The sequence below is a fragment of the Balaenoptera physalus genome (assembly GCF_965194825.1).
Source record: "Balaenoptera physalus genome assembly, chromosome: 7".
NCBI classification, from domain to species: domain Eukaryota; kingdom Metazoa; phylum Chordata; class Mammalia; order Artiodactyla; family Balaenopteridae; genus Balaenoptera; species Balaenoptera physalus.
In genome coordinates, this window is record NC_138886.1 from 2,419,861 (window position 1) to 2,442,597 (window position 22,737).

Sequence of the window (22,737 nt, forward strand, 5' to 3'; positions counted from 1 at the left end):
AGCAGAGTAGGTGCCGTGCACGCATGTGAACCATCTACAAACAGGGCTGTGGCTAAAGAGGGCCGGGCCTCTCCGGGGCGGGGGAACCCAGGGGCGAGGTGCCTCTCTGTGATCAGAAACCTCCATGCAACTGCCGGGAATGTTCTGTGCCCTCTGCGGGGTGGAGATTCTAGAGGCTTACAGCTGCAGTGCGGCAGGGGGTGGCCAAGAGGCCGAGAAACGCCAGCCGGTAGGCAGTTAGGAGGAGGGCTTTGCCATGGAATCCCCGCTCCCGCTCCGGCTGGGCCTTTTGACACAGTGTGACCCGGGGCCGGCGTCCTCCCCTCTCTGAGCCTCAGTTTCCTCATCTGGTCCCTGCCCCATGGGGTCACCACGGCAGGAAAGGAGAATGTGGGAACACCGCCAGAGCCGGCAGCTGCGAGGGATGACGGGACCCTCGGCTCGGGGTGCGTCGTGGGGCCCTGAGGACCAGCCCCCAGGGCTCGTGCCCCACGGGCAGGGCGGGGATGGGTACTCACTGATCTTGCAGGGAGGGGTCACCTCCAGGCACTCCTTGTGCGCCCCGACGCCACACTTGGTGCACAGGTAACCCTGGTAGAAGGTGCCTCTGCGCCGGCGTGGGAGGGGGAAGGGGCAGGAGGTGAGGAGGACCACCAGACCCACCTTGCCTTCTGCCCCCCCAAGCACCACCCCTCAAAGCCCTGGGGCCCAGGACCCCCGCCCTGATGCGCAGCCTGGTGCTGGCCCTCCCCTTGGACGGTGCCCGGCCTGGCTCTGCCATCCCCACAGGGGGCCCTGGGCACCCACGGGGACAGTCACCTCCCCTCCCGGCTAGATCCCAAACGTCCGAGGACCGGCTGCCTCCCACACGATGGGATGTCTCCCGGGTCCCTGGGGCCCAGCACAGCGCTGGCCTGGGGTGCTCGGTGGCGATGGGGGCACAGGAGAGAGGCAGCAGCAGGCCCCCTCGGGGGCCGGGAGAGGGCCCTCACCTGAGGAACATCCTACAGGCTTTGCAGTTGGTGGTCTTATCAAACGTGTACATCTGGAAGCTGTGGTGGTTGGCGTTGGCTTTGTCTGGCTTGATGTTTGACCTGATGGGAGGGAAAGCGGGCTCCAGGTTCCCTGAGCCCCCCCGAAACGGGAGCCGCCAAACCAGCTGGCCTCCGGAACGCGGCCGAGAGCCAGGAAGCCAGGACTCAGAGCCAGGATCTGCCCCGACACCCGGGCAGACCCGAGGGGCCCTGACACCCCGGGGAGGATGAAGGGTCTGAGTGGGAGCTTTTGAGAACCTTCTGGGGTGATGGTTAAGGGATATATCCGGACAGGGCTTGGGTGTGGGCCGGTGCAACCGTTTGTCGTGACTCAGCAAACCGCACCCAGGATGTCACTGTGTGCGAGCCTGAGATATAAAAATCTAAACAAATCGTGACTTCATGATGGGCACCCTCACTTGCACTGATGTCTGCAATTCACTACAACACGTCCACTAGCAGACGGCACCAGGGCGGGGGGGACGGCACGTGACAGACAACAGCACAAGACGTGAACGGAGGAGGCCGGGCATTTACCATGACGTTCTTTCAACTTGGATTAATACTTGAAAATTTTCATGAGAATGGTGGGGAGAAAATTACAACCCCTAGAAAGCCTTGGGGCCCACCGCCTGGCCGCCATCTATTCTGATGTGTCCCAGGCGGGACCCCGTTGGATCCTCCCAATAAACCCAGAACCTGGGCCCTCCCTTCATGTGCATCTCACCAGGAGGAAGAGGCCAGGGAGGTGAGTGCGCCTGCCCGGAGGCCCCCAGGACCCTGCCACCCTGGCCTGAAGGTCTGATGTGGCCAGGGACCCCCGTGATCACCTTTCTCTGTTGGGCTAATTGGGGCTCCTCCTAGATTTCATGGAAAAACAGCTCTGGGGCTTTTCCCCAAAGGTGACAATCCACCGGCCTGTAAGGCCCCAGGGATCTGGGTCACCGTGAGTCCATCTGGCACCGTGGCCGTTCCTGGCCACTGGCTGCCCCGCTGGTCAGGTGTGGGAGGCTCGGCCCCAGGGGGAGGGCCCTCTGGCCACTGTAGATTAAAGACCAAGGCTGCCACCCGGGGGGAGGGGGCTGGCATCCCGGGGGGGCGGGGTTCCCCGGGCAAAATCCACGTGCCACGTGGCATCCCACCCCCACGCCGCTGCCATGGCGGACTCACATGGCCATCTCAAACTGTTCCATCCACTTCCTCTTCATGTCTTCCGTCTTGCAGAAAAACTGGAAGCCCTGCTTGCCTTGAAGGTGAATTAGATAGAAGCCGTAGGACCACTGTGGGAGGAGACGGGGGACACGCTTGCAACGGGCATGGCTAGGTGCACACAGGTACAGGGGCACATGTACACGCACACTCGTGCCTGGGCCGGTACGTGCACACACGTGTGTATGTGTATGCAGCCTCTAACGAGACGTCCTGGGACCCACCTCCGACCCCCTCCAAGGCGCACCCTCAGCTGAGGTCTCTGCTGGTTTAGCCCAGGCCACCTCTAATGACCCGTGTTGGGGCGCTCACCTGGGGCCCCTCCCGGACGCCAGCCCACCCACTTTCACTTCCTAAATGTGATGCCAAAAAGGCTCACCGGTCTGAATTAGAACAACAGAAAAAAACAAAAAAGGCAGAGGAGGCCACGGGCCTGGGGAGCTGCAGCAAAGCCAGCCCAGCCTTCCCACCCCTCAGCCGCCACCAGGCCCGGCCATCGCTCGGGGCTTCTAAAGGGGCCCGGGAAGAAGAGTCCGGGAAGTCTGAGCCCATCTGTGTTAGGAAAGATGGAGGGAAAAAGGAAAAGAGGGAAGGAGGGAGGGAAAGAAGAAAGAGAGGACAAAGGGCGGCAGAGAGAGAACAGGCAAAACCCCAGTGGCTCTGAAACCACCCAGGTCCTTAACCTCCAGGGACCGGGAGTGGGTGGGGCAGGCGGGAGGGGGGGTTTCACTTGACACCCTTTGCAGCCGGCAAATCTGTTATCACAAATACATGTCTCCTCCTAATCCAGACACTGAGGGGAGGAAGGAGGAGAACGCCAGGAACCCAGCCCGGCTCAGGCCCACCCGGGTCCCCAGACCCCACTCCCAGCTCAGGGAGGAAGTTCCGGCATCGGGCCCGGAGGTGAGGAAGGCGGCGAGCACGTGAGCGTCAGGGGCTTACCATTTTCCCGTGAGACTAGGAAGCGCGAGGAGAGGAAAGGAAAAGGGGAGACGAGATCATCAAGAGGCCTGGCCCAGCCCCGCGGTGGGTGCCGCAACCCAGGACACTGCCCACTGCCACGTGCCCCAGGATGGGACCACCATGGCAAGGGCCTTCCTCCCAGAGGGGCAGGTGCCGGGGTGGAACCTGGGGGGCTTCGTCTTCAGCCCTGAGCCTGGGAGGTGGCCTCAGGTCACTGCCTCTGGGACCCCAGTGGCCTGTTTTGGACATCAGGGCTAGGCAGGTCACCCCCAATAGCTCTTCCAGGTGGTACCTGCATGCTACCTGTAAGCTCGGGAGTCCAGGCTCTTTTACCACTTTGGTTCCTGGCACCCACACCCAGCCCAGGGCTGCACGCGATAGGTACTCAAGCACTGGGTGCAGAAGCAGGACTGAACCAGAGAGCATGGCAGCCCCAACGCAGCATCCATTGCACCACCCGCAGCATCCACGGCCCCACCCCCAGCAGCCATGGCCCCTCCCTTACCAGTCATGGCCCCACCCCCAGCAGCCATGGCCCCACCCACAGCAGCCATGGCCCCTCCCTTACCAGTCATGGCCCCACCCCCAGCAGCCATGGCCCCACCCACAGCAGCCATGGCCCCTCCCTCACCAGTCATGGCCCCACCCCAGCAGCCATGGCCCCTCCCACACTAGCCATGGCCCCACCCCCAGCAGCCATGGCCCCTCCCTCACCAGTCATGGCCCTAACCCCAGCAGCCATGGCCCCACCCCTAGCAGTCATGGCCCCTCCCTCACCAGCCATGGCCCCACCCCCAGCAGCCATGACCCCACCCCTAGCAGTCATGGCCCCTCCCTCACCAGCCATGGCCCCACCCCCAGCAGCCATGGCCCCACCCCTAGCAGTCATGGCCCCTCCCTCACCAGCCATGGCCCCACCCCCAGCAGCCACAGCCCCACCCCCAGCAGCCACAGCCCACTGGCTGGACATCAGAGTCCCACAGGCCACAGCAAGGCCCACCCAGTGCCCGCCTCCAAAGCGGGAGGTCTGGGGAGGAGCAGGAGGGTCCGCTTGCTGCAGGGGGCCACATCGGCCAGGCGGCCAAGGTCTAAGGCTGGGCTCTCACCAGCGGCCTCGGGCCGGGCCCCTCTGCTCAGTGTCCTCACTGGGGAGCTGCGATCCGGATCGTGCCCCCCCGACCCCCGCCACACCCCAGGAAAGACTCAGACAAAAGGCCAGGGGGGTGCCGGGCCCAGCACAGAGCGGGTGGAGGCCCGCCCACCTGACCACGCTTTCTCTGGCCACCCCACAACTCCTCCCTCAGCGGGGCTCAGTGCCTGCCCCGCACCGGGTGGCCCAGCCTTAGACGCCCCTCTGTCACCACGAGGAAGCCAGGGGCTCACCTTCTTGACATCCTTGTTGTTCATGGGGTCGTCGGTCATCTTGTGGAAAAGCAGCTCGATGATCTCCTTCAGCTCGTAGCTGTAGCCCCTCCTCTTGCAGACAATGACCACCTTGTCAAACAGGAACAGGTACCTGGCCCGACAGCGCGGCCAGGGACCCGTCAGCACGGCCAGCGCACTGGGGTCCGAGGCCGCGGGACAGTTGCGGGCGCCCGGGTGGGCAGTGCGAGGGCTGCTCCCTTCCCGAGCCTGAGCCCTTCCCCCTGCCTGGCCCAGCCGGCTAACTCTGACCCCTCGGCCCGGTCTTGGCTCCTCCACGCCCCTGCCCCCGCTGGCCTTCCTCACAGTACTGGCTTCTGCCGGTCACTGCCCATTTACACGTCCATCCTCCACTGGATTGGGAGCCGTGTGGGGGCAGGGCTCATGTCTTCTGTGACCCCGGCCATGGCCCCAGGCCTTGGACGCAGCAGGTGTGCGCGGAGGACTGAACAAGCTGGGGCCGTGCCAGCTCCCCGGGAGCTTTCGTGTCGCCCGCCCGCACCCCTGCCCAGTCCTTTGGCAAACAGCTCACACGGCCGCTCCCAGGAGCCCGTGCGCTCGCAGGCCGGGCCTCTGGCTGTCCCCCAGCCCGGCCGGTCCAGTGCCGGCCACAGGCAGGGCAGCCCCACGGGCGCGGCAGCCACTGGCCGTCGCTCTCACCAGGAAGGAAGGAAGCAATTAAAACGGAGCAACCCAAAGCCAAGTCCACATGAGAAGCTGTTTCCAGACCCGCTGGGGAGCGGGGTGCCCTGGAGCGGCGTGTCAGACTCGGGGGTGCCACCCAGCCCGGCGCCCACTCCGCTCACCTGTCTTGCTTGGTGTGGTTGACTATGGACCGGACCTTCAGTTCCCCGTCGATCTTTGGTCTCCCAAATTCCTCCAGTTTCACTTGCTGGGAAAGAAAGGGCAAGGCCGTTAGCCCCGGTGCCAGAGCAAGTTCCCTACGTGGAGAGAAACGCAGGTGGGCACGCGCCCGGGGCGGCCGTTTTCTGCAGAAACCGAAGGCGGGAGCGATGTGAGACGGGCCCCCCGGTTCCCGGCTGGTGCTGAGGACAGAAGCGGGGAGCAGAGCACAGGGAGGAACTGGGCCTGCAGGCTCCGCGCCCCACAGACCCGGCCCCGCTGAGAACTCCCTCCAGCTCTGCGGCAACAAAGGGCGATTGATGGTGTGGGTCAGTTAACAGGCCACTGTTGTATGGAGCCAGAGTGGGAACCTGGTGGGAAACGCCAGACGCCCGACGCCGAGAAACCAAATTAAAAAGAGAACAAACAGCGCTTATCAGATAGAGGGCGGGCAGGGCGCGGGGGTCCTGCCGGTGGTTCATCTACCACAGGAAGAGCCTTCGAGTTGAACCCACTCTCTGGTTTGCAAGGATTTCATTTTCGTTTTCTGCCTGGTTTGCGTCTCTGCTCTGCTCTGATTCAGAGAGAAGTCTCTGGGCACGTTCCCTGTGCGGTCTACGCGGACAAAACAGGAAGGAGAGGATGCCGCAAAACATTATCAGGCCAGCCCGCCTGGCGCTACGACGGGGGCTCTCAGCATCTTCTTTCAGAGTTTTCTGCATTTCCCAGGAGCTGCCAGAGCCAAAACGAAGAGCGTAGCGTGGGGGTCACCCAGGGCGGTACCAGCACCCTGCTTAGTGACTCAGGGCCTCTGTGTCTCATCTCCAAAGTGCGGGAAGAAAGGCACCAGCTCCACCTGCTGGGATGGGGTCCGGAGAAAACCACATGGCTGGGCAGAGCAGGGTGCCTGGTCTAGAGGAACGCTCCACACCTGCTCACCTGCTGTTTAACTTTTGTCATTTGATGAGCAAGAATTAGTCGTATGTAAAAATGTAAAAAAAAAAAGTCTTCGTGTCACAAAAGTAGTGCCCACCCATCCATCGTATAGCACGTAGAAAACATCCAACGCTCAACGAGGGGAAAACCAACAGCCCCAGGCCCCACCAGGCACTAACACCACCGCTAACAGCCTGGGGCACAGCCACCCTTAACCTCCTCTGCCCTCTGAAAGGAAAGAAAAATGGGGTCGGGTCATAATGCTGTTCGGCGACTTCTTTTTTCTTTGCTGGATGACCCATCACGATTGTTTTCACGCCACGTGCCTGTACCACAGTCCTGTTTGGGCTCTTCTGACCCTGGTCGGGGGGGACCAGACAAATGGGCACCAGGTGTCAGCCTGGGCATCTGGGGCTTCCTTTGCAAAAGCTTCTGTGCTGATTTGCTTTTGACAGACACTCACCCGGACTCTAAAAGTTCAGGGACCAGAGAGTGAAAATGCATGTAAACCAGTGGCTCTCAGCCAGGGGTGATTCTGTACCCAGGGGACATCTCGTGATGTCGGGAGTTGTATTTGGTGGCTATGACTTGGGCCCCTGAAGGGTGCGGGTGCTACCAGCACCTAGTGGACAGAGTCCAGGGGTGCAGCTCAACATCCCACAATGCACAGGACAGGCCCCACAACAGAGAATGGTCCAGCCCCAAATGTCAACAGTGCCGAGGCGGAGAAACCCTGTTTACACATTCAGCAGATCAGCGAGAGGCTGGTACCGGTTGGCACAGGCGGGGAAGTGCCTGCTTCCTGGGATGGCCCATCTCCTCGCCCCGCAGGACACAGTGGATCATCCAACACCCCGAGGCTGAGCCTCTGATGGACCAGGATAAGGTCCCATGAGGTGTCAGCCCTGCCTGCTAGAGGTCAAGGGGGAGGGGAGAGCTCAAGGGCGACTCCTGGGCAGGGTGACCAAACCCTCTCTATTGTCCCTCACGGGGACAGGAGATGTGGGTGAGCCAGGGGTCCCAGAGCGTAAGGAGCTTCACGCCCCCCCCGGGCGCCACACTCCCCTCTTGGACCCAAGAGAGTCCCGGTCCAGGCCAGGGAGGGAGGGCAGAGCAGTCAATACCGTTCCTCTCCTCGGGCCCTCAGCCAGTGGCCACCTTTGTGCACAGGGCACCTGGGCTGGTCTACGCGCACAGCCTGGCAGTGCAAGGTCAGCCGCAGCTCCAGAAGCCGCGCCACCCTCTCGGCGGAGAGCCCTCAGCATGGCTGCACATGCCTCCGCGACCCGGACGGACGGAGCGTGTGGTCACCCTTCCGCTTATTCAACGCTGAGATTGTGAAAGCCATTTTTTAAAACATGTATATATGGTCATGATTATCTTCACTCTTTGGGGAGTCAACACACTTACCAAGTTTTCTATAGAACTCTGAAATTCGCTGATTTTCTTCAGGGTCTCTTTGTCCCGTTTAACTTCGTTTATGTACATTGCCAGGTCCTGGGACACAACAGAGGCGGGGAGCGGGTTAGCAGGCCCACGCTGGGCAGGGCGTGAGGGGGGCTCAGCCATGAACCTCACAGCACCGTCCAAGGGCTGGGCATCCCCGAAGCACCGTCCACCGTCCCCAGAGGTGGCTGGCCCTCGAAATGACTGCAGGGGTGAGAATCGTCACCCCACTTGACAAATGAGGCAGAAAAGCTGCACCTCATTGGTGGGCCAGGAAATCCCTCCTCCTAGGACAGCTTATTTCTACCCCGTCACTCGACCACCTTCTAGGTCAGAGTAGAAGGAAAACAACCAGGTCGACCTGGACCAGCCACTTCTTGGCCCTACAGAGCCTCGGCGGAACAAGGGCAACCCACCGCGCAGCCCGGCTACCCACATGCTGCAGTCTCCTGCTGGCCACCAGGGGGCACTGCCCGCCGCGATCCAGAGGGCCCAGTGGGACAGGCACCCAGAGCCCAGGGTGGAGCCCTTGAGCCAGGCGGTGCGTAGGGGGTGAGAGCCGGTTCCAGCCTCCCCTCCAGTGCCTCCTGCCCGTCCACACAGGGAGCCCACTGGCCAGGCAGAATCTGAGACCCCGAGGCAGGAACATTACAAGATGGGCCTGGTGAGCCGGCCAACCACCGGGGCCCCCATGGCACAGGCCACAGAGTTCGCACAGGACTTGGAGTAAGGCTCTCCAGGAGGACAGGCTGCTCAGAGAAGCTCCAGAAACAGACGGCCGAGCAGTGGGGGGACAGAAGCCAGAGAGGGGGCGATCCCCCTGGGAACGTCACTTCGCAAAGATGGAGGCTGCACAGGACGTTGCCAGGTGACAAGGACAGGCTCAGCCCGAGCCAACACACAGGTGGGAAAGGACGGAGCACCTTCAGGGGCCTGAGAGTGGCCAAGCTTGCCTGGAAGGTGGGGCATTAGGGGTAAACACAGCTGCGAAGCCAGCACAGCTTTGGAGGCCTGCGTGCCAGGGTGAGGGTCTGGGCCTGACTCAGCAGGCAGTGAGGAGCTACAGAGGGGTTCTGAGAGGGGGAGGGACGTGAGCTGGGCTCTCCTTCTGGGGGCTGAGCTGCAAAGTGGGCTTCCATGGACAGAGGGAGGAGGGGAGAGGTGCTGTGCCTGGGTGGAGTGGGCATTTCAGAAGCAGATGCCACACACTGGGCAGCAGGCAGGGTAGGGCCAGATGGCCCAGAACTGAGTCCGGTGCCTGGATTCCGGCGACAGTCTGGCAGACGGTCAGGGAAGCAGGAGGAAGGGAGGCCCGGGGCGGGGGGGGGGTCACTGTGGGCCAGGGGAGGCTAGAGAAGAGAATCCTTAGGGAAGCTCCTCCACCCGCCCCCTCTGCCCCTGGTGGGTCCCATCCACCGCCCTGCCCCTGCTCTGCCTCTTGCCGTCCCAGGAAGATCTATATCTCCGATCACCGAGGTAAGGTTGTTAGCGAGCCCAGGTCCAGTCAAAGAGGGCGGGCACGGTCCGTGAAGCCCCAGGCTGGCCCGGCCTCTCCCCTGCCTCGGTTTACCCACCTGCATGGCCTCCAGCGCTTCTTTGAGCTGCTGCCTCTCGGGCCGGTCGGTGGAATGGCTCAGAAGTTCCTGGAGGGGTGGTGAGGAGTGGGTGACCACTCAGGGGTCCCAGCCTGGGCCCGCTCCCCACCCAGCCCCGGGTGTGCAGACAGAGCCAGGCCCTCGGGACAAAGCCCCCCCCCGCCCCAGGCTCTGGTCCAGCCGCCCAACTCCGGCAGACAGACAGCGAGCCCTCCCCCAGGGGACACACGGCTTCAAGGCGAGGTGTCTCCAACTCTTGTGGATAATGGGGGGGACATTAAGACAGCACAAAGCCAGGGGCCGAGCTAACAGGTGACCTGCTGATTCACTAAAGAGCCTTGCCTGGCACCTCACAGAAACCACTGTCTCCCGCGCAGGTCTGTCTGTCTGTCCCGAAGGAGTTCCTGTTTCCGTGGCTACCAGGAAGCTCAGGGACTGGGTTAAGAGATCAGCCCCAGGAGATCTTATTTCTGGCCTGAGGATGCTTTTCTGTCCTCTTACTGATTTAAATCATAATTTTCCTTGTATACTAACTGACAAACATTCATAATACCTACAAATACCGCGTAGCTCCTGATACTTATTTTGCAGTTTTCAGGCGCTAAGCACGGGCTGCCTTACTCCGTGTGCTTGCTCATCTGCCACCCTGGGCTGCCGGTGGGCTCCACGCCACGCCCCGGGGGCTGCCGGGCCCTGGCCCACTCCAGCCAGTCTCACCTTGAGGAGCAGGTGGTATTTCAGCACCCTCTGCATGGGGACCACCAGCAGGTCCTGCAGCTTAAACTTCCCGCCTTGGACCTTCAGGCTGCACTCCTGGGCGTCGGGGGAGGAGCAGGCGGATTTACAGCACCTTTGCCCGGGGACACCGGACCCCAACACTCCCCTCCCCCAGCCTGGGGACGGGGGCAGACCCGAGCCCTGAACCGCGGCCCAGGTGTCTGGTCTTCCTCTGGTCCGGCTCCCAGAGACCCGCCCCAAACCAGGCGTGTGCAGAGGGGTGGCCTTCACAGCAGGCGGGCAGGGGGCCTGCTGCCTCTCATAGCCTCAGGGGTCTGCAGTGGCCACACGGGGGGGATTCTGAGTGGCCCCTGGCCTGGGGTCTACCAGAGACACTGGGGGAGGCCAGCTCACACTAAGGGCGGGACCGCCCTCAGGAACCAGGGGCTCCCCACTGGTTGCCTGGACACACGAGGGCATCGGGCCTCTCCGAGGGGCGAGTCACCCCCAGCACGGCCGGAGCAAAGGGACGTGGCACCAGGGTTCACCCTGGGAACCGTCTGACCGGCCAGATACAACATGGGAAGCCCAGCCTCCGGGGGGACGACACGGCAGGGGTGGGAGGCTCCCAGCAAACGTCCGTCACCTGGGGCCCCCGTGGGGTCCCGATAGGCCAGGGTCAGGGGTCAGTCACAGCCCCCCACTCAGCCGGATCTGGTCCTGGGGTCCTGCCACAGCTGCACCCAGGCTGGGCCCTGGCCTGGGCTGGTGACCTCCCCCTGCCCACTCTCAACCCCAACAAAATGCGAAGGAAAAAAAATCATCTACAAAAAACGTCCCGTCACTGCCCCGTCCCCAGCTTCCCATGAAACGGGCAGGAGGCCGGGGAGCTGGAAGCTCGGAAACGGCAAGGGATGGGCCAGGCCGGGAAGCCCCAAGTACCTCGACTTTCTGTCTGAAGTCCTCCCTGCTGGCGAGGAGCTGGTTCAGCGTGTTCTGGGCGTGCTCCATGCGGCTGCAGTACTCCCCGTAGATCAGGAGCCTGGACGGTGGGTGCACACGCACACACACACACACGCACACACACGCACACGCGGTGTGAGCCCGTGCCGCTTTCACGTCAGGCTGTAAGCGCAGCAAACGGCTCTCTCCCCGTGACAGCTTCTCACGTGTTAGCACACTTAACGGTTTTGTTCTTTCCATGAGGCTGCCAACCCTTCCCTGCCCTGCCCAGGAGGAGGGCTGCCAACCGTGGGGAGGCAGGGGCACCCTGCCTTCCCCGAACCCAAGGAGGCCCTCTTCTGTGCTTCTGTTTCAGGTCAGGACCGGGTTTGGGGGTGCCGTCCTCAGCCCCCCATCCCGCCCCTGGAAAGGGCCAAAGCCAGACAGAAGCCCCCGCCTCCCCAGGTGGCTCATGTTCCGGCCCGCAGGCAGTGGGCACCAAGGCCCGGCCCGGCTCTGTGCTTGCCCTGGGGGGCCGGCCCCTGAGCTGACATTTCGAGGTGCGGGGACCCCGTGGGTCAGCCCTTGTTGCTTCCACATGGCCCCGATGGTCTGTGCCTGGGTTCCAGCCACCGGCCTCTCAGGGCAGGGTGACGTCAGCCCCCATCACCTGGGAGACGGGGGGCTGGGAGGAGCCGCGGATCCAGGGAAGATGCGGGCTGGGGAGGGCGGAGCAGGAGCTCTCTCTAATCCAGCCCTGCCTTCCCCGCTTCCAGCCTCCCCTGCGTCCGCTGCCTGCCTGCCATCCTGGTTCTCTCCTAACACCCTCTGCTTTGCTCCCCACCACGATCCTCCAGGGCAGACAGACCAGAGCCCCCAGCACCAGGGGCCCGGCGCTCTCAGGGCCTTGGGTTACTAGCCTGAAACTTCATCTTTCAAAATCTTGTCACCCGACTACCGAGTAGGCCCCTGGAGAAGGACCAGGCAGGTGACGTTGTTGGCTGTAATAAGGATGACTGCAAAGGTCACCACCTCTGGGAGCTACCAGGGCCAGGAGCTTCACGCACAGCGTCACGACCCTTTAACCCACTTACAGAGGTGGGGGTGATGAGCCCCACTGTCCAGCGGGGAAACCGAGGCCTCAATGAACTTGCTAAGAGTCACCAGCTAATAAAGGGCGACACCAGGAGGCCGGGCCCCGTGCATGATGTTCCAGGGACGCCCTGCCAGACGCAGGTTACGCTGTGTGTCAGCAAACGTCTGGAGGCCTCTCCCGGCCCAGCTCTGGGAAGCACGGGTGAGGATGACCTCAGGCCCATTTCTCTGTCCTCCGCGGACGCTGCTTCACCCTGGGGTACCTGGCGAGGCGCTGGGGGTAGGCAGTCAGGCCTGTTGCTGGCTTCACTTTGGAGGAGATGACACTGCATCCCGCTGGGTCTGTGGGACACCCCAGGCTCTCCCTGCACGGCCCGAGGGACCCGCGGTGACCACACCTGGGCCGGGCATCCAGCACCCCAGCTCTGCCACCTGAGCCCCTGGGCAGGTCTCCCCTCCCTGGGGCCTTGGGGGTTTGGGACAGATGGCCAGGTCCTGAGTCCCAAGCCTCGGAAAGCACCCGGCCGCACCTGGCAGAGTGAGACACACTGACCAGGAGCCACTTTGCATGAGAACCTGAGCCCTGGTTTCCACTTCAAGGAGTCTGCTATTAAATTCAGGATTTTCGTATAAAGGTTGATTAAGGGGCTTCCCTGGTGGCGCAGTGGTTAAGAATCCGCCTGCCAATGCAGGGGACACGGGTTCAAGCCCTGGTCCGGGAAGATCCCACGTGCCGTGGAGCAACTAAGCCCGTGCGCCACAACTACTGAGGCTGCGCTCTAGAGCCCGTGAGCCACAACTACTGAGCCCGCGCGCCTAGAGCCCGTGCTCCGCAACAAGAGAAGCCACCGCTCATCACAAATAGAGAAATTCCGCGCACAGCAACAAAGACCCAACGCAGCCAAAAAGAAAGAGAGAGAGGGAGGGAGGAAGGAAGGAAGGAAGGAAGAGAAAGAAAGCCAGTTTCATGTACTGAAGTTTAAGAAAAAAACCAGAAACTTGGAAGTAAGGCAACGCACACACGGAGGACTTGATGGTTCAAGGTCCCACTGGGGTGCCTGGGAACACCAGCCACCCGAGGCCCCGGGGAAGGCGGTCTCCCCGACCTGGCCTGATGCACGCTTGCGTGACATTGTTCTGTACTAGTGATTTCTGTCACGCTGGAGAAGCAACCCAAAGATTCCAGCGCTCTTGCCACGGAGGAAATCGACCAGTTCGCAGGTAACGTGGCCACCTCATTCCTAACTTCTGTCCCCGCTGACCCTGCGTGCCAGCGTCCCGGGCTGTCAGCTGAGCGAGCTTCGTCACGCTTCTGGTCTTCCACGAGGTGGCAGATGCTGGCCGCCAGCTCGGGGGTATGTTATTTAACTGCTTGAACTTTCAACTCCGACCCCATAAAGGGGGCCTGAATGCCTCTCACAGAAATACATCTGACGCCTTATTTCCTCACTGCGTCACTTCTGTCTCAGCCCACACAGCCGGGGACAGGATGGAGCGCGTCCCAGGACACAGGTGATGCGCCCAGGTGTTCACCCGGGACACGGGAACAAGCTGAGACCACGCGTGGCCAAGGCCCCACCCCTCTCCCATCCTGAGCTGCCCCATCTGGGAAAGGAGGTCTGGACAGGGCGGGAGGTAAAGGGCTCTCCAGCTGATGATCCCAGGGCAGCCCTCCCGACAGGGCAGGCACGCGAACCCCTGCGGGGGGTCTAGGGGGTACGAGGGGGTTGTCCCTGTGCAGGACCACCTGACCTCGGGCTTTGAGATGAAAGGCCCCCAGAGACCCTGGTTCCCGTGAATGGAAATCGCAGCCAGAGGGCAGCGCCGTCCACCTAACCTAAGAGCAAGGAGAAGCTGCGGAGCGCCGAAGCCCTCACCTGCCCAGAGCCTCTCTCTCCACACTCACAGAAATCCCACGGGGTCCTGGGGTGGGGAACCTGCCCTTCTGAACGACGTTCCTCCTAACAGCACTTGTGCAAAGCCCCACAGACAGTCCCTCCTAAGAGCTGGTCCTCCCACCTTACCACCGGGCCACCAGCTCCCCAGGCCCCATCCAGCCCGAACCACGGACCCACGAGAAGTCAGGCTCCAGGCCCACCTTGGTCAGCCCCAGCGATAAATACAAACAGTGTGACTTCAATGCAAACCTTGCCCGAGAGCCAGCTCCCTCTGGGTGGGAGACGTCTCCTTTAAGCCCACATGGCAAGGTCAACAGGAGCATCTGCCTTGTCTGAGGCTCGAGGCTGCATTAATGGGAGAATAAGCTCCAAAAAGAGGGAGGTGATTGTCCTCTGCCATTCCGCACTGCTCATACCACACCTGGATGCTACCCCAACCTTCATCAGTGAGGAGTTGCCGGCATCTTGCCCCTTGAATTCCTCAATGGCTTCTCCTGCCCTCATTAAAAAAATTATGAATCCCTATCTTGGCCCACCAGATCCTGCAGAGCCCTGTAACTGCTCCTTGGAGAGCCTCCCCTTCGCCCCCTCGCTCCCACTCCTCCGGCCTCTGGCAGTTCCCCAAATGGTCAGAGCTCCTGGCTGACCCTCAGCTTCTACAGTCAGAGCTCCTGGCTGTCCCACATGGCTTCAGGGATGATCCCCTCTCTCCCAGGTCCTCAGGGGGCCCCAGCCTGTGCTACAAGTCCCTCCCCCACATCCCCCTCCCCTTCCCTGTGCTCTCAGGCACCATCACAGCCCACGACAAGTCTCTCGTCTGTGAACTCATTTCCCAGGGAGAGCCGAGCCTGCTTCGCTCACCACGATGTCCTTGGCCCAGAGCTCTGGAGCCGCACACAGCAGGCACCCCATAAATGCTTGCAGAATCGGTAAGCCAGCAAACACCAGGGCCTTGGGGGCTGACTCAGAAATAAGAAGGGACGTGCCAGAAAAGGCGGATGCTGGGAGGGGCGGTGATTTGGCAAATGAGGTCTGATGAAATGCAGCCAGCCCCTCCCCCAAAGGGACCCCAAGAAAAGTGCCTGGACCCCTGATGCCTCGCTGGGCGGGTGACCATCTGCAGAGCTCTCGGTGCCAGGATGCATTCTGCTCATTGCAATTCTCCGAGGTGGAAACGCCCGTCATTCCCAGAGGAAAGGAGGCCTGCGGGCAGGTCAGCCGGAGGTTGGGTGTAGAGGATGGTGCGAGGTCTTGTTCACAGGCAAACTGGACCATGCGGACAGGCCAGGCAGCAGAGCCCTTGCGCCGGGGACGGGGAGGGTCCCAGGAGAGGGCAGGTCATCCATCTGTACCTCGGCCACGCGGCCTTGAGCTGGGTTACTGGGCCTCAGTGCCCGTCCGACCCCCAGCCAAGGCGCAGCACTAACGAGGTGCTGAGAAGTGTTCGCTGTGCCCGTCACCTGGGTGAGGGTCAGGTTTGACCGTCAGCTCAAGTCCACCAGCGGGGCGCCATGGGCTCACCTAGCACGGTGGCTTGCAGCCAGGTGAGAGGAAAACCTTGTTGGGGGCAGAGGGCGGGTTAGGGAGCCGGCCTGACCCCCAGACCTGATCCCCATCCACTTGCCCGGGCCGGCCGGCATGCCCACACCTGCTGGTGCCTGAAGAAACCTTGTCTGCTCTCCTCTGGCTGCGTCTGCCACCCGTACATGGGCACTGCCTGCTCTCTCATGGCTCCCGGGAGCCCCCTGACTCATGGCCCCTCAGAAAGCAGGCTTGAGGACCCTTCCCCGTGCAGAAGGCCACAGCTCCTTGCCTGGAGCTACAGGGCACCTGGGGGAGGCACGTTCAGGTGATCCTAGGTGAAGGCGCCTGGGAACGCAGCTGCCTGTGCAGAGAGGGCTGTGAGCGGAGCTGAGAGTTACCTGATGGGCGAGGCAGGGGACCCTCCTGCAGATGAGGGTGACACGGACCCAGGGTCCCCACCGGCCTGTGCCTTCTACAGCTCCCAGGACCCCTCATCAGACCCCAGGAATTGGTTTTTTTTTTTTTTTTTTTTTGGCTGGCGTTGGGTCTTCATTGCTGCGCGCGGGCTTTCTTTAGTTGCAGCGAGCGGGGGCTATTCTTTGTTGCGGTGCGCAGGCTTCTCATTGCAGTGGCTTCTCTTGCTGCGGAGCATGGGCTCTAGGCACGCAGGCTTCAGTAGTTGTGGCACGTGGGCTCAGTAGTTGTGGCTCACGGGTTCCAGAGCGCAGGCTCAGTAGTTGTGGAGCACGGGCTTAGTTGCTCCGCGGCATGTGGGATCTAGTTCCCAGACCAGGGCTTGAACCCGTGTCCCCTGCATTGGCAGGTGGACTCTTAACCACTGCACCACCAGGAAAGCCCCAGGAATCGGTATTTTTAACAAGCTCCCAGGCGGCTTCGACAAGCAGCCAGGCAGAGGCACCACAAAGACAGAACCTTCAGGCTCCTTCTCCAAAGATTCCATGAGGGACAGAAAGCCAGGCACCGTCTCCTGATGCATCTCTTGAGATTTCAGTGGCTAAAACGCACCATCTCCCGGGACCCTGCAACGCTGGCATCCTGTGAGCCCTTCACGTCATCAGGCTTCGTCCTTGTCAGTATCCCGTCTTGAAGCGCCAGCTGCCAAGGCGCGAGGGAAAGAAGCAGGGGCCCGAGCTCTCCGCTGGGACGGCAGAGCCATCCTGACAGCTGCCCCCTCACACCTAGTTGGAAGCTTCCAGAATCCCAATCCCCTCTGCCAGGCTCCAGCAGGACATTCTAGAGAACAGAAGGCTGCCTCCGTACCCCCTCCATCAACTGGGGTGACAAACAGAGGCGCTTAAAGCAAACAATCAAATAGATTCACAGGGACCACGTAATAGCAGTATACTTCTTTTTTAAAAAACGTCCCTGCGTTGATTCCTGAGAGAGCTGTCACTCTCTCCCATTGACAGTCTTGATTCTGGACCAGGGACCCCACTAACGGGCATGATTATCACAGGTGACTTTCCGGCGGGGTGGAGGCCGGCGCCCTCTCTGCGTCTAGACTCAGCCTAACCACCTGGGAGGGGCTTGGAGGAGACAGGCCGCCTCGGATTCTGACAAGAGCATCTATACCCCCTCGGGCTCCATGGACACTTGCCCCGAAGCTGCGGAGACTCGCACAGGACCAGGGCACCACTGGAAGATCCAGGGCTCTGCGCTTCTCGGTCTCGGAACCACATCTCCCCACATTCAGGGCTGAAGCCAGTTTATGCCACAATGGCCACGCATCCGTGTCCAGGGCTGCTGTCCGCACCCCCGCCCAGCTGCCCAGATCCGGCCCCTCCACCTGCACGGTCACCGCAGGCTTCGCTGGGTGTGGACCAGCGTGTCGGCAGCGCTGGCCTGGCCTCTGCTCACCCTCAGGGCGCCAAGTGGCACAGACGCCATCGTGGCCCCTGACCGACAGATAAAGAAGTCGGGGTGTGGTGTCGTGTAGAAGCAGCGGCATGGCCTCAGCCCTGGGGACCCGGAGCCTAGGCTCTTAGCCATGGCTCCCTGCAGCCCCTGAAGCCCCTCACTCAGGCTGGCACAGGCGGGGGTGGGCGCAGTTGTTGCAGCAGCAGGTGCTACAGGTCACCCCCCCCCAGGCACAGAACTCAGGGGCAGACTCTCCCGGTGCCCGATCCCCCTGGGGTCTGCAGCACGGCAGGGGCATCGTGATGGCACGAGTGTCCTTCAGCCACCAAGACCCCCAAGAGTAGAGGCAGAGGGGGCAGCTGGAGCCCCCGAGGGGCCCCTCCCATCCAGGCTGCGACGGCAGGGGTAGGGCAGGCAGTTTTCTCAGTTTACAAGTGAGGATAGGGTGAGTGTAGGAGCACCGACCCCCGCCTCGGGCACCACACAGCGGTAACCTGGGTGAACTCGCCCACCAGCTCTGCCCCGTCCCCACAATGGAAACGGAGAGGCGCCCGGACACCCCAGAGGCCCCGGCCACTCACCTTTCCTTGAAGTCCAGGAAGACCTTGGCCAGCGTGCTGCCCCCCGCCATCATGGACACGTCGATGGCCCTCAGGAAGCTGTGATGCACCTTGATTAGGTCCTGGGACAAAAAGCAACCACGCATGAGGAGGCGCAGCAGGCTGGGGGGCACGCGGGCTCTGCGATCACGCTCTTTCCGGGCTGCCGTTTCGACGGGAGGACGTCCCCGTGAGCGGCCGGGCGCTGGGTGCACCTCCTCGGGTACCAGCCTGTGCAGACACACGGCGCCCGACCCCAGCCAGCATCTTCGGGACCCGCCCGCTGTGTGAGGGGGTGAAGGGGTTCAGGGGCCCCGAGGGGTGAAGTCTCTCCACTGTGGAAGGGGGGCCTTGGCCCTGGGGAAGTGTGTCCACACTTCAGAGCAGAGGGGCAGCCAGCAGGCAGCACCATCCCCCATCCAGGTTCCCAGTCCTTCCGCGGCCACGTGTGCCACGGCTCACGGCAGGATGAACTCTGGGTCGGGGGGGCGCAGGGCACGCGAAGCTCCGGGGTCTGCATCAGCCTCACCCAGGAGGTGACCAGCGCCCACCCCTCAAGCCGTTGGCATCCCGTGCAAGAGCAGGGCCAGCGCTCCCCGACGAAGCCCACCCACACGCAGCTTCCGGCCGCGGCTCTGCTGACCACATCAAGCTGAGCCTCCCCACGCGGGATGGCCCTCCGGTGTCCGTGTTCAGACACTGCAGAGCAGTGAGGGGGCTCTGTCTGCTCAGAGAGGGGGAGGGGACACACTTCCCTCCACTGATGACAAAACCTAATGCTTCCTCCAGGGCGTGTGCGTCCCAGGCACACCCGCCAGCACAGTATTGGGCAAGGAACCTCCCAGAAACTGTGTCCTCCGTCTCCTAAAACCAAAGTCCCCGAGAAAAGGGGGGCTGCTCACCGCCCCCCATCTGTCAGCCACGAAAGCACCCTTCAGCCAGGATCAACCATGCGAGCCCTGGGGACGGTCCAGCGGGAGCCCGCCTGACGTCCGAGCAGGTCAGGACCTCCAGCCCGCACACGGTGAGCCAGGGGTGGTGGGACCCTTACCTCCAGGTTGATGAAGATGGCCGCCATGTCCGCCGGGCTCAGCACCAGCCTCAGAGGGGTCATGTAGTTCTGGAAGAGAGAAGCCCATCACTGCCATCACCGCCTGAAGGATGCCAGTCACCTTCGAGGCCACAGTCACCGGTCGGAGGGACTCTAACGGCCTCAGAGACAACAGGCGACTGCAGGCAGCACCCCCGTTCCGCCACCAAGGGTCCTGCGGGGCGGCCGCTCAGCCCAGCACACGCGGGGGCTCCACGCTTACTGGAGAAGGGGAGACCTGCGCGGGAAGTGTGGGATCGGGTGGGGGTCAGGCCTAAGGACCAGCGCGAGCACCTGCCCCGCCCGGTGGGCAAAGCTCCCCAGAGGGCCCCTTGCATGCGGCGCTGGACTTCCACCCGAAGGCCAGCCAGGGTGGGCTCTGCTTTTTGAGATATCTGAGAAAGTGCGGTCCTCCCGGGAGGTGAGAGACATCGCCCAAGGGGGCGCCTGAGGACCGAGGAAGTGCCGCGATTCCCACCCGACACCACTTCCTGAGCCTACACCCATGAGTGCGCCCCCAAATCTGTCATCAAGAGGCCCACTCCAGCCCCGCAAGCGCCACAGTGGCAGGGGTGCTTCTGCCCCTGGCCTCCTGGAGGCCCCCGCAGGGAAAGACCAGCCACCCTCCCCTCTCCCTGCCCCTTCTCCCACGGGGGCCTGGTCCCCTGGCCCTCTCCTTGGCCGCTGTGTGGAGCAGGCGAGACCTGTCCAAACGAACAAACACTAGTGGCTGCTGGATGCACCCAAGCACTTCTCCCTGTGCCGTGCCAGCACCGGCCACTGTGTGACTCGGTTTCCTCACCTGGCACGGGGATGGCGACACGGCTAGGGGACGATTACAAACACGATCATCCCCAAAAGCACTCAGTACATGCTGGGCACGGCCCCGGCTCAACCCCCGCCGTGCACTGCGCCCGCAGACGGGCAGCACCCGCCCTCAAAGCCCACATCCCGGGGTGGAGACGGGCCACAGCGGCCCGCCGGTTTTCTGCAACGCAACTCGGGCTACGTGACGCCTGCAGGGCCCTGGAAGGAGCTGACCCGGGAGCTGGGACTCAAAGGAGTGGGACTGCTGGGGGCGGGGTGGGCAGCTGGGACCGTGTGTCTGCAGAAAAGCTGGTGGTCGGGGGAGGGGAGGAGCTGAAGGGCGGACGCACAAGGGTTGAGTGGGGCGGGAGGAGGGGAAAGGTCAGAAGCCTGGGCCAGACCCGGGGCCGAGGGGCATCTCACGACTCCTGGCTGGAGGCTCCACAGTGCCCTAAACGGTGGGGACCTACTTGGGCAACCCCATTATGGCTACACTTGGCCCTACTCTGCAAGGAAAGACTAGCCAGGAAGGGTCTATCTCAAAAACCGTGTTGGTTCTTTCAGGCCAGCGCACACTGGCAGTGGGCAGCGAGGATGCCCAAGTGACAGGGAAATGGCTCTGCGCCAGTGCCCACAGGAGGCCAGGGCGGATGGCAGGAGAAGGCCCATCCGTGGTTCTCCGGGAGCTGGGCAGGCCGGCAGGGAGACAGCAGTGACCAACCATTCAGGGGAGCGCACGGTCCGCCACAGGAGCTCCAAAGACTCACGTCACTGGGCCCAGCTGCGTCCCACGTGCAGGATGCCCACGGTGGGTGGTACTGCGGTTGTCGCAGCTTACGGAGGGGCAGGCTGAGTGCAGGCAGCACCCCAGGGGGGAGGTGTACATCAGGAGCTCACTCAGCGCCTGGCCTGGGTGGGAGCGTATACAGAAGGCGTCTAGCTCTGGGTGAGGATGCAAACATAGAGAGCCTAGCTCAGCGCGTTCAGGAGCAGAAGCTGTAATGATGCCCAGTTTAGGCTGGAAGGAGCCTCCGAAACAAGCTCAGGAACAGTCCAGGGTCCGAGCTGAGACCAAAGGGTGGGAGGTGGGACCAGGGCCAAGGGTGGCGGCTGACAAGGAGACTGGCCTGAGTGGAGCCCACAGCCTGTGTGGGGGCAGAGGGCAGAGGGCAGAGGAAAGGTGAGGGCGACCTCCTTTTTGGTGGAGGGTGCAAAACCAAGAGGGCCCCTGAGCCCCGCCTCCGTCACCGCTGCCCTGAGTCCCTGCTCGGTGACAGCGTCTCCCAGGAGGCAGGGGTCCTGGGTGGCCCCGGCGGCCACGCCCACCTTCTCGATGTCCTCCAGGGTCCGGTAGTACTTGGCTTCCGTCTCCTGGATCTCCAGCAGGCAGCAGTTTCTCTTGTCGTCCTCCGTCATGCCCATTTTCTAGAGGGGACACAGGAGGTCAGCCAGGACCCCGCCATGCCCTCCACCTGCCGCCCGCCCGGGCTCGGCCGTGGGGTCACTGAGCGTGAAGCGGGCCGCATGGGAGACAAAAGGCCCTTCCCTTCCTTTCTGCAGACGGGGAGGCTGAGGCAGAGGGGAGGGGACGTGGTGTGACCCTGAGAACTGACGACAGCGCAGAGATGGGACAGAGGCTTCTGAATCTGTCTCCTCCAGACTGGGCACCCCCTCCAGCATATACAGCAGGCGTCACATGCTTAAAGCGCCGACTGTGTGCACAGGGAGAGGGTCTGACCAGCTCCTTGAGGACCCGTGTCCACCAACTGATCCACCCTCCCAGCTTCAGCCTGTTACTGCCTCAGAGAAAGAAGCCAATTCCCCGCAGGGCTGGACTTTCCAAATGTCCACTGCCTCTGACCAGGTTCTGAGCTAACAGCCCGTCGGCAGGGGTCACTGAGGACACGCCTCTGAGGCAGGGCCTGCCCCACCTCTGGGGCGGGACTGACCAAGAGACTGCGGCCACAGGGGCCGGGGAAGAGGCAGCAGGCGGGCTGACTGTCGGAGGTTCTGTGGATGGTCCAGATACTCTCCTTAAGTCCTTTCAGGCTGACTGAGCAAGCAAGGCTCCGGGGAAACAGTGCTGGGACGTGGGGCGTGCCATTTGGACTCATACCTGCCCTCCTCCTCCTCCAAGAAATGCCCCAGGGCCCCGCGTGGGTTTGCCGGGGCCACAGTTCTCCAAAGTAACCTGCCAGGCGGGCACAACACCCAGGCCCCCCAGGTCCCTTCCCAAAGCCCGAAGCCCCGCTCAGCCTGGGAATTCAGTGCTGAGGGTCCACAATTCCCCTAAAACTGTGTGTAAGAATGTGGTGCCCAACAGCGTCTCCCTGGGGACAGGGTCCCGAGTTCCTCCCGGAAGGCAGAGGAAGACGGTGCTGGCAGAACTGACCCCGGGCTTCCCCTCCACCTGCCACTTACCTGCATGTATCTAATCTGAAAGCATGGAGAAATAAACAGGGCAAAGAACCAGTTAGCAATGCTTATGCTTATTCAAGCCGAGCTTGGAGAAGTCAGGGAGCTCGCCCACATTAGCCAACAGCCCCAGAGGTCACATCACACCCTCCGCCCGCCCGCATGGCAGCCTGGCTGGGCGGCGGGGGCGGGGGGGGGGGGGCGGGCGGAGACAGCACCAGGACCGAGCACATGGCAGCTTCCCCACGGCCGGGCTCTGAGAGTGGCACCTGCCACCTCCTGGCTGTATCTTCCTTTAGAAACATCACTATTCCCAATACTTTC

The 22,737-nt window shown here is 62.5% G+C and overlaps 1 protein-coding gene across 10 annotated transcripts in view; it reads right to left on the bottom strand.

Annotated features, from left to right (window-relative positions):
• Positions 1-22,737, bottom strand: part of VAV2 (vav guanine nucleotide exchange factor 2) — a 183,469-nt gene that overhangs the window by 20,349 nt on the left and 140,383 nt on the right. For 9 of the 10 annotated variants that reach the window (XR_014265976.1, XM_082470355.1, XM_082470351.1 and 6 more), the window contains 12 exons: positions 21,325-21,423; positions 19,153-19,221; positions 18,084-18,184; positions 11,108-11,207; positions 10,166-10,261; positions 9,428-9,496; positions 7,818-7,904; positions 5,435-5,520; positions 4,590-4,722; positions 2,205-2,314; positions 993-1,094; positions 519-607 (listed from right to left, as the gene is read on the bottom strand). Coding sequence is in view for 9 of the 10 variants with exons in the window: in XM_082470355.1 (XP_082326481.1) it covers positions 519-607; positions 993-1,094; positions 2,205-2,314; positions 4,590-4,722; positions 5,435-5,520; positions 7,818-7,904; positions 9,428-9,496; positions 10,166-10,261; positions 11,108-11,207; positions 18,084-18,184; positions 19,153-19,221; positions 21,325-21,423 (1,141 nt within the window). In the remaining variant the exon portion in view is untranslated. The remainder of the gene's footprint in view (positions 1-518; positions 608-992; positions 1,095-2,204; positions 2,315-4,589; positions 4,723-5,434; positions 5,521-7,817; positions 7,905-9,427; positions 9,497-10,165; positions 10,262-11,107; positions 11,208-18,083; positions 18,185-19,152; positions 19,222-21,324; positions 21,424-22,737) is intronic. The other variant, XM_082470352.1, reaches the window with a different exon arrangement.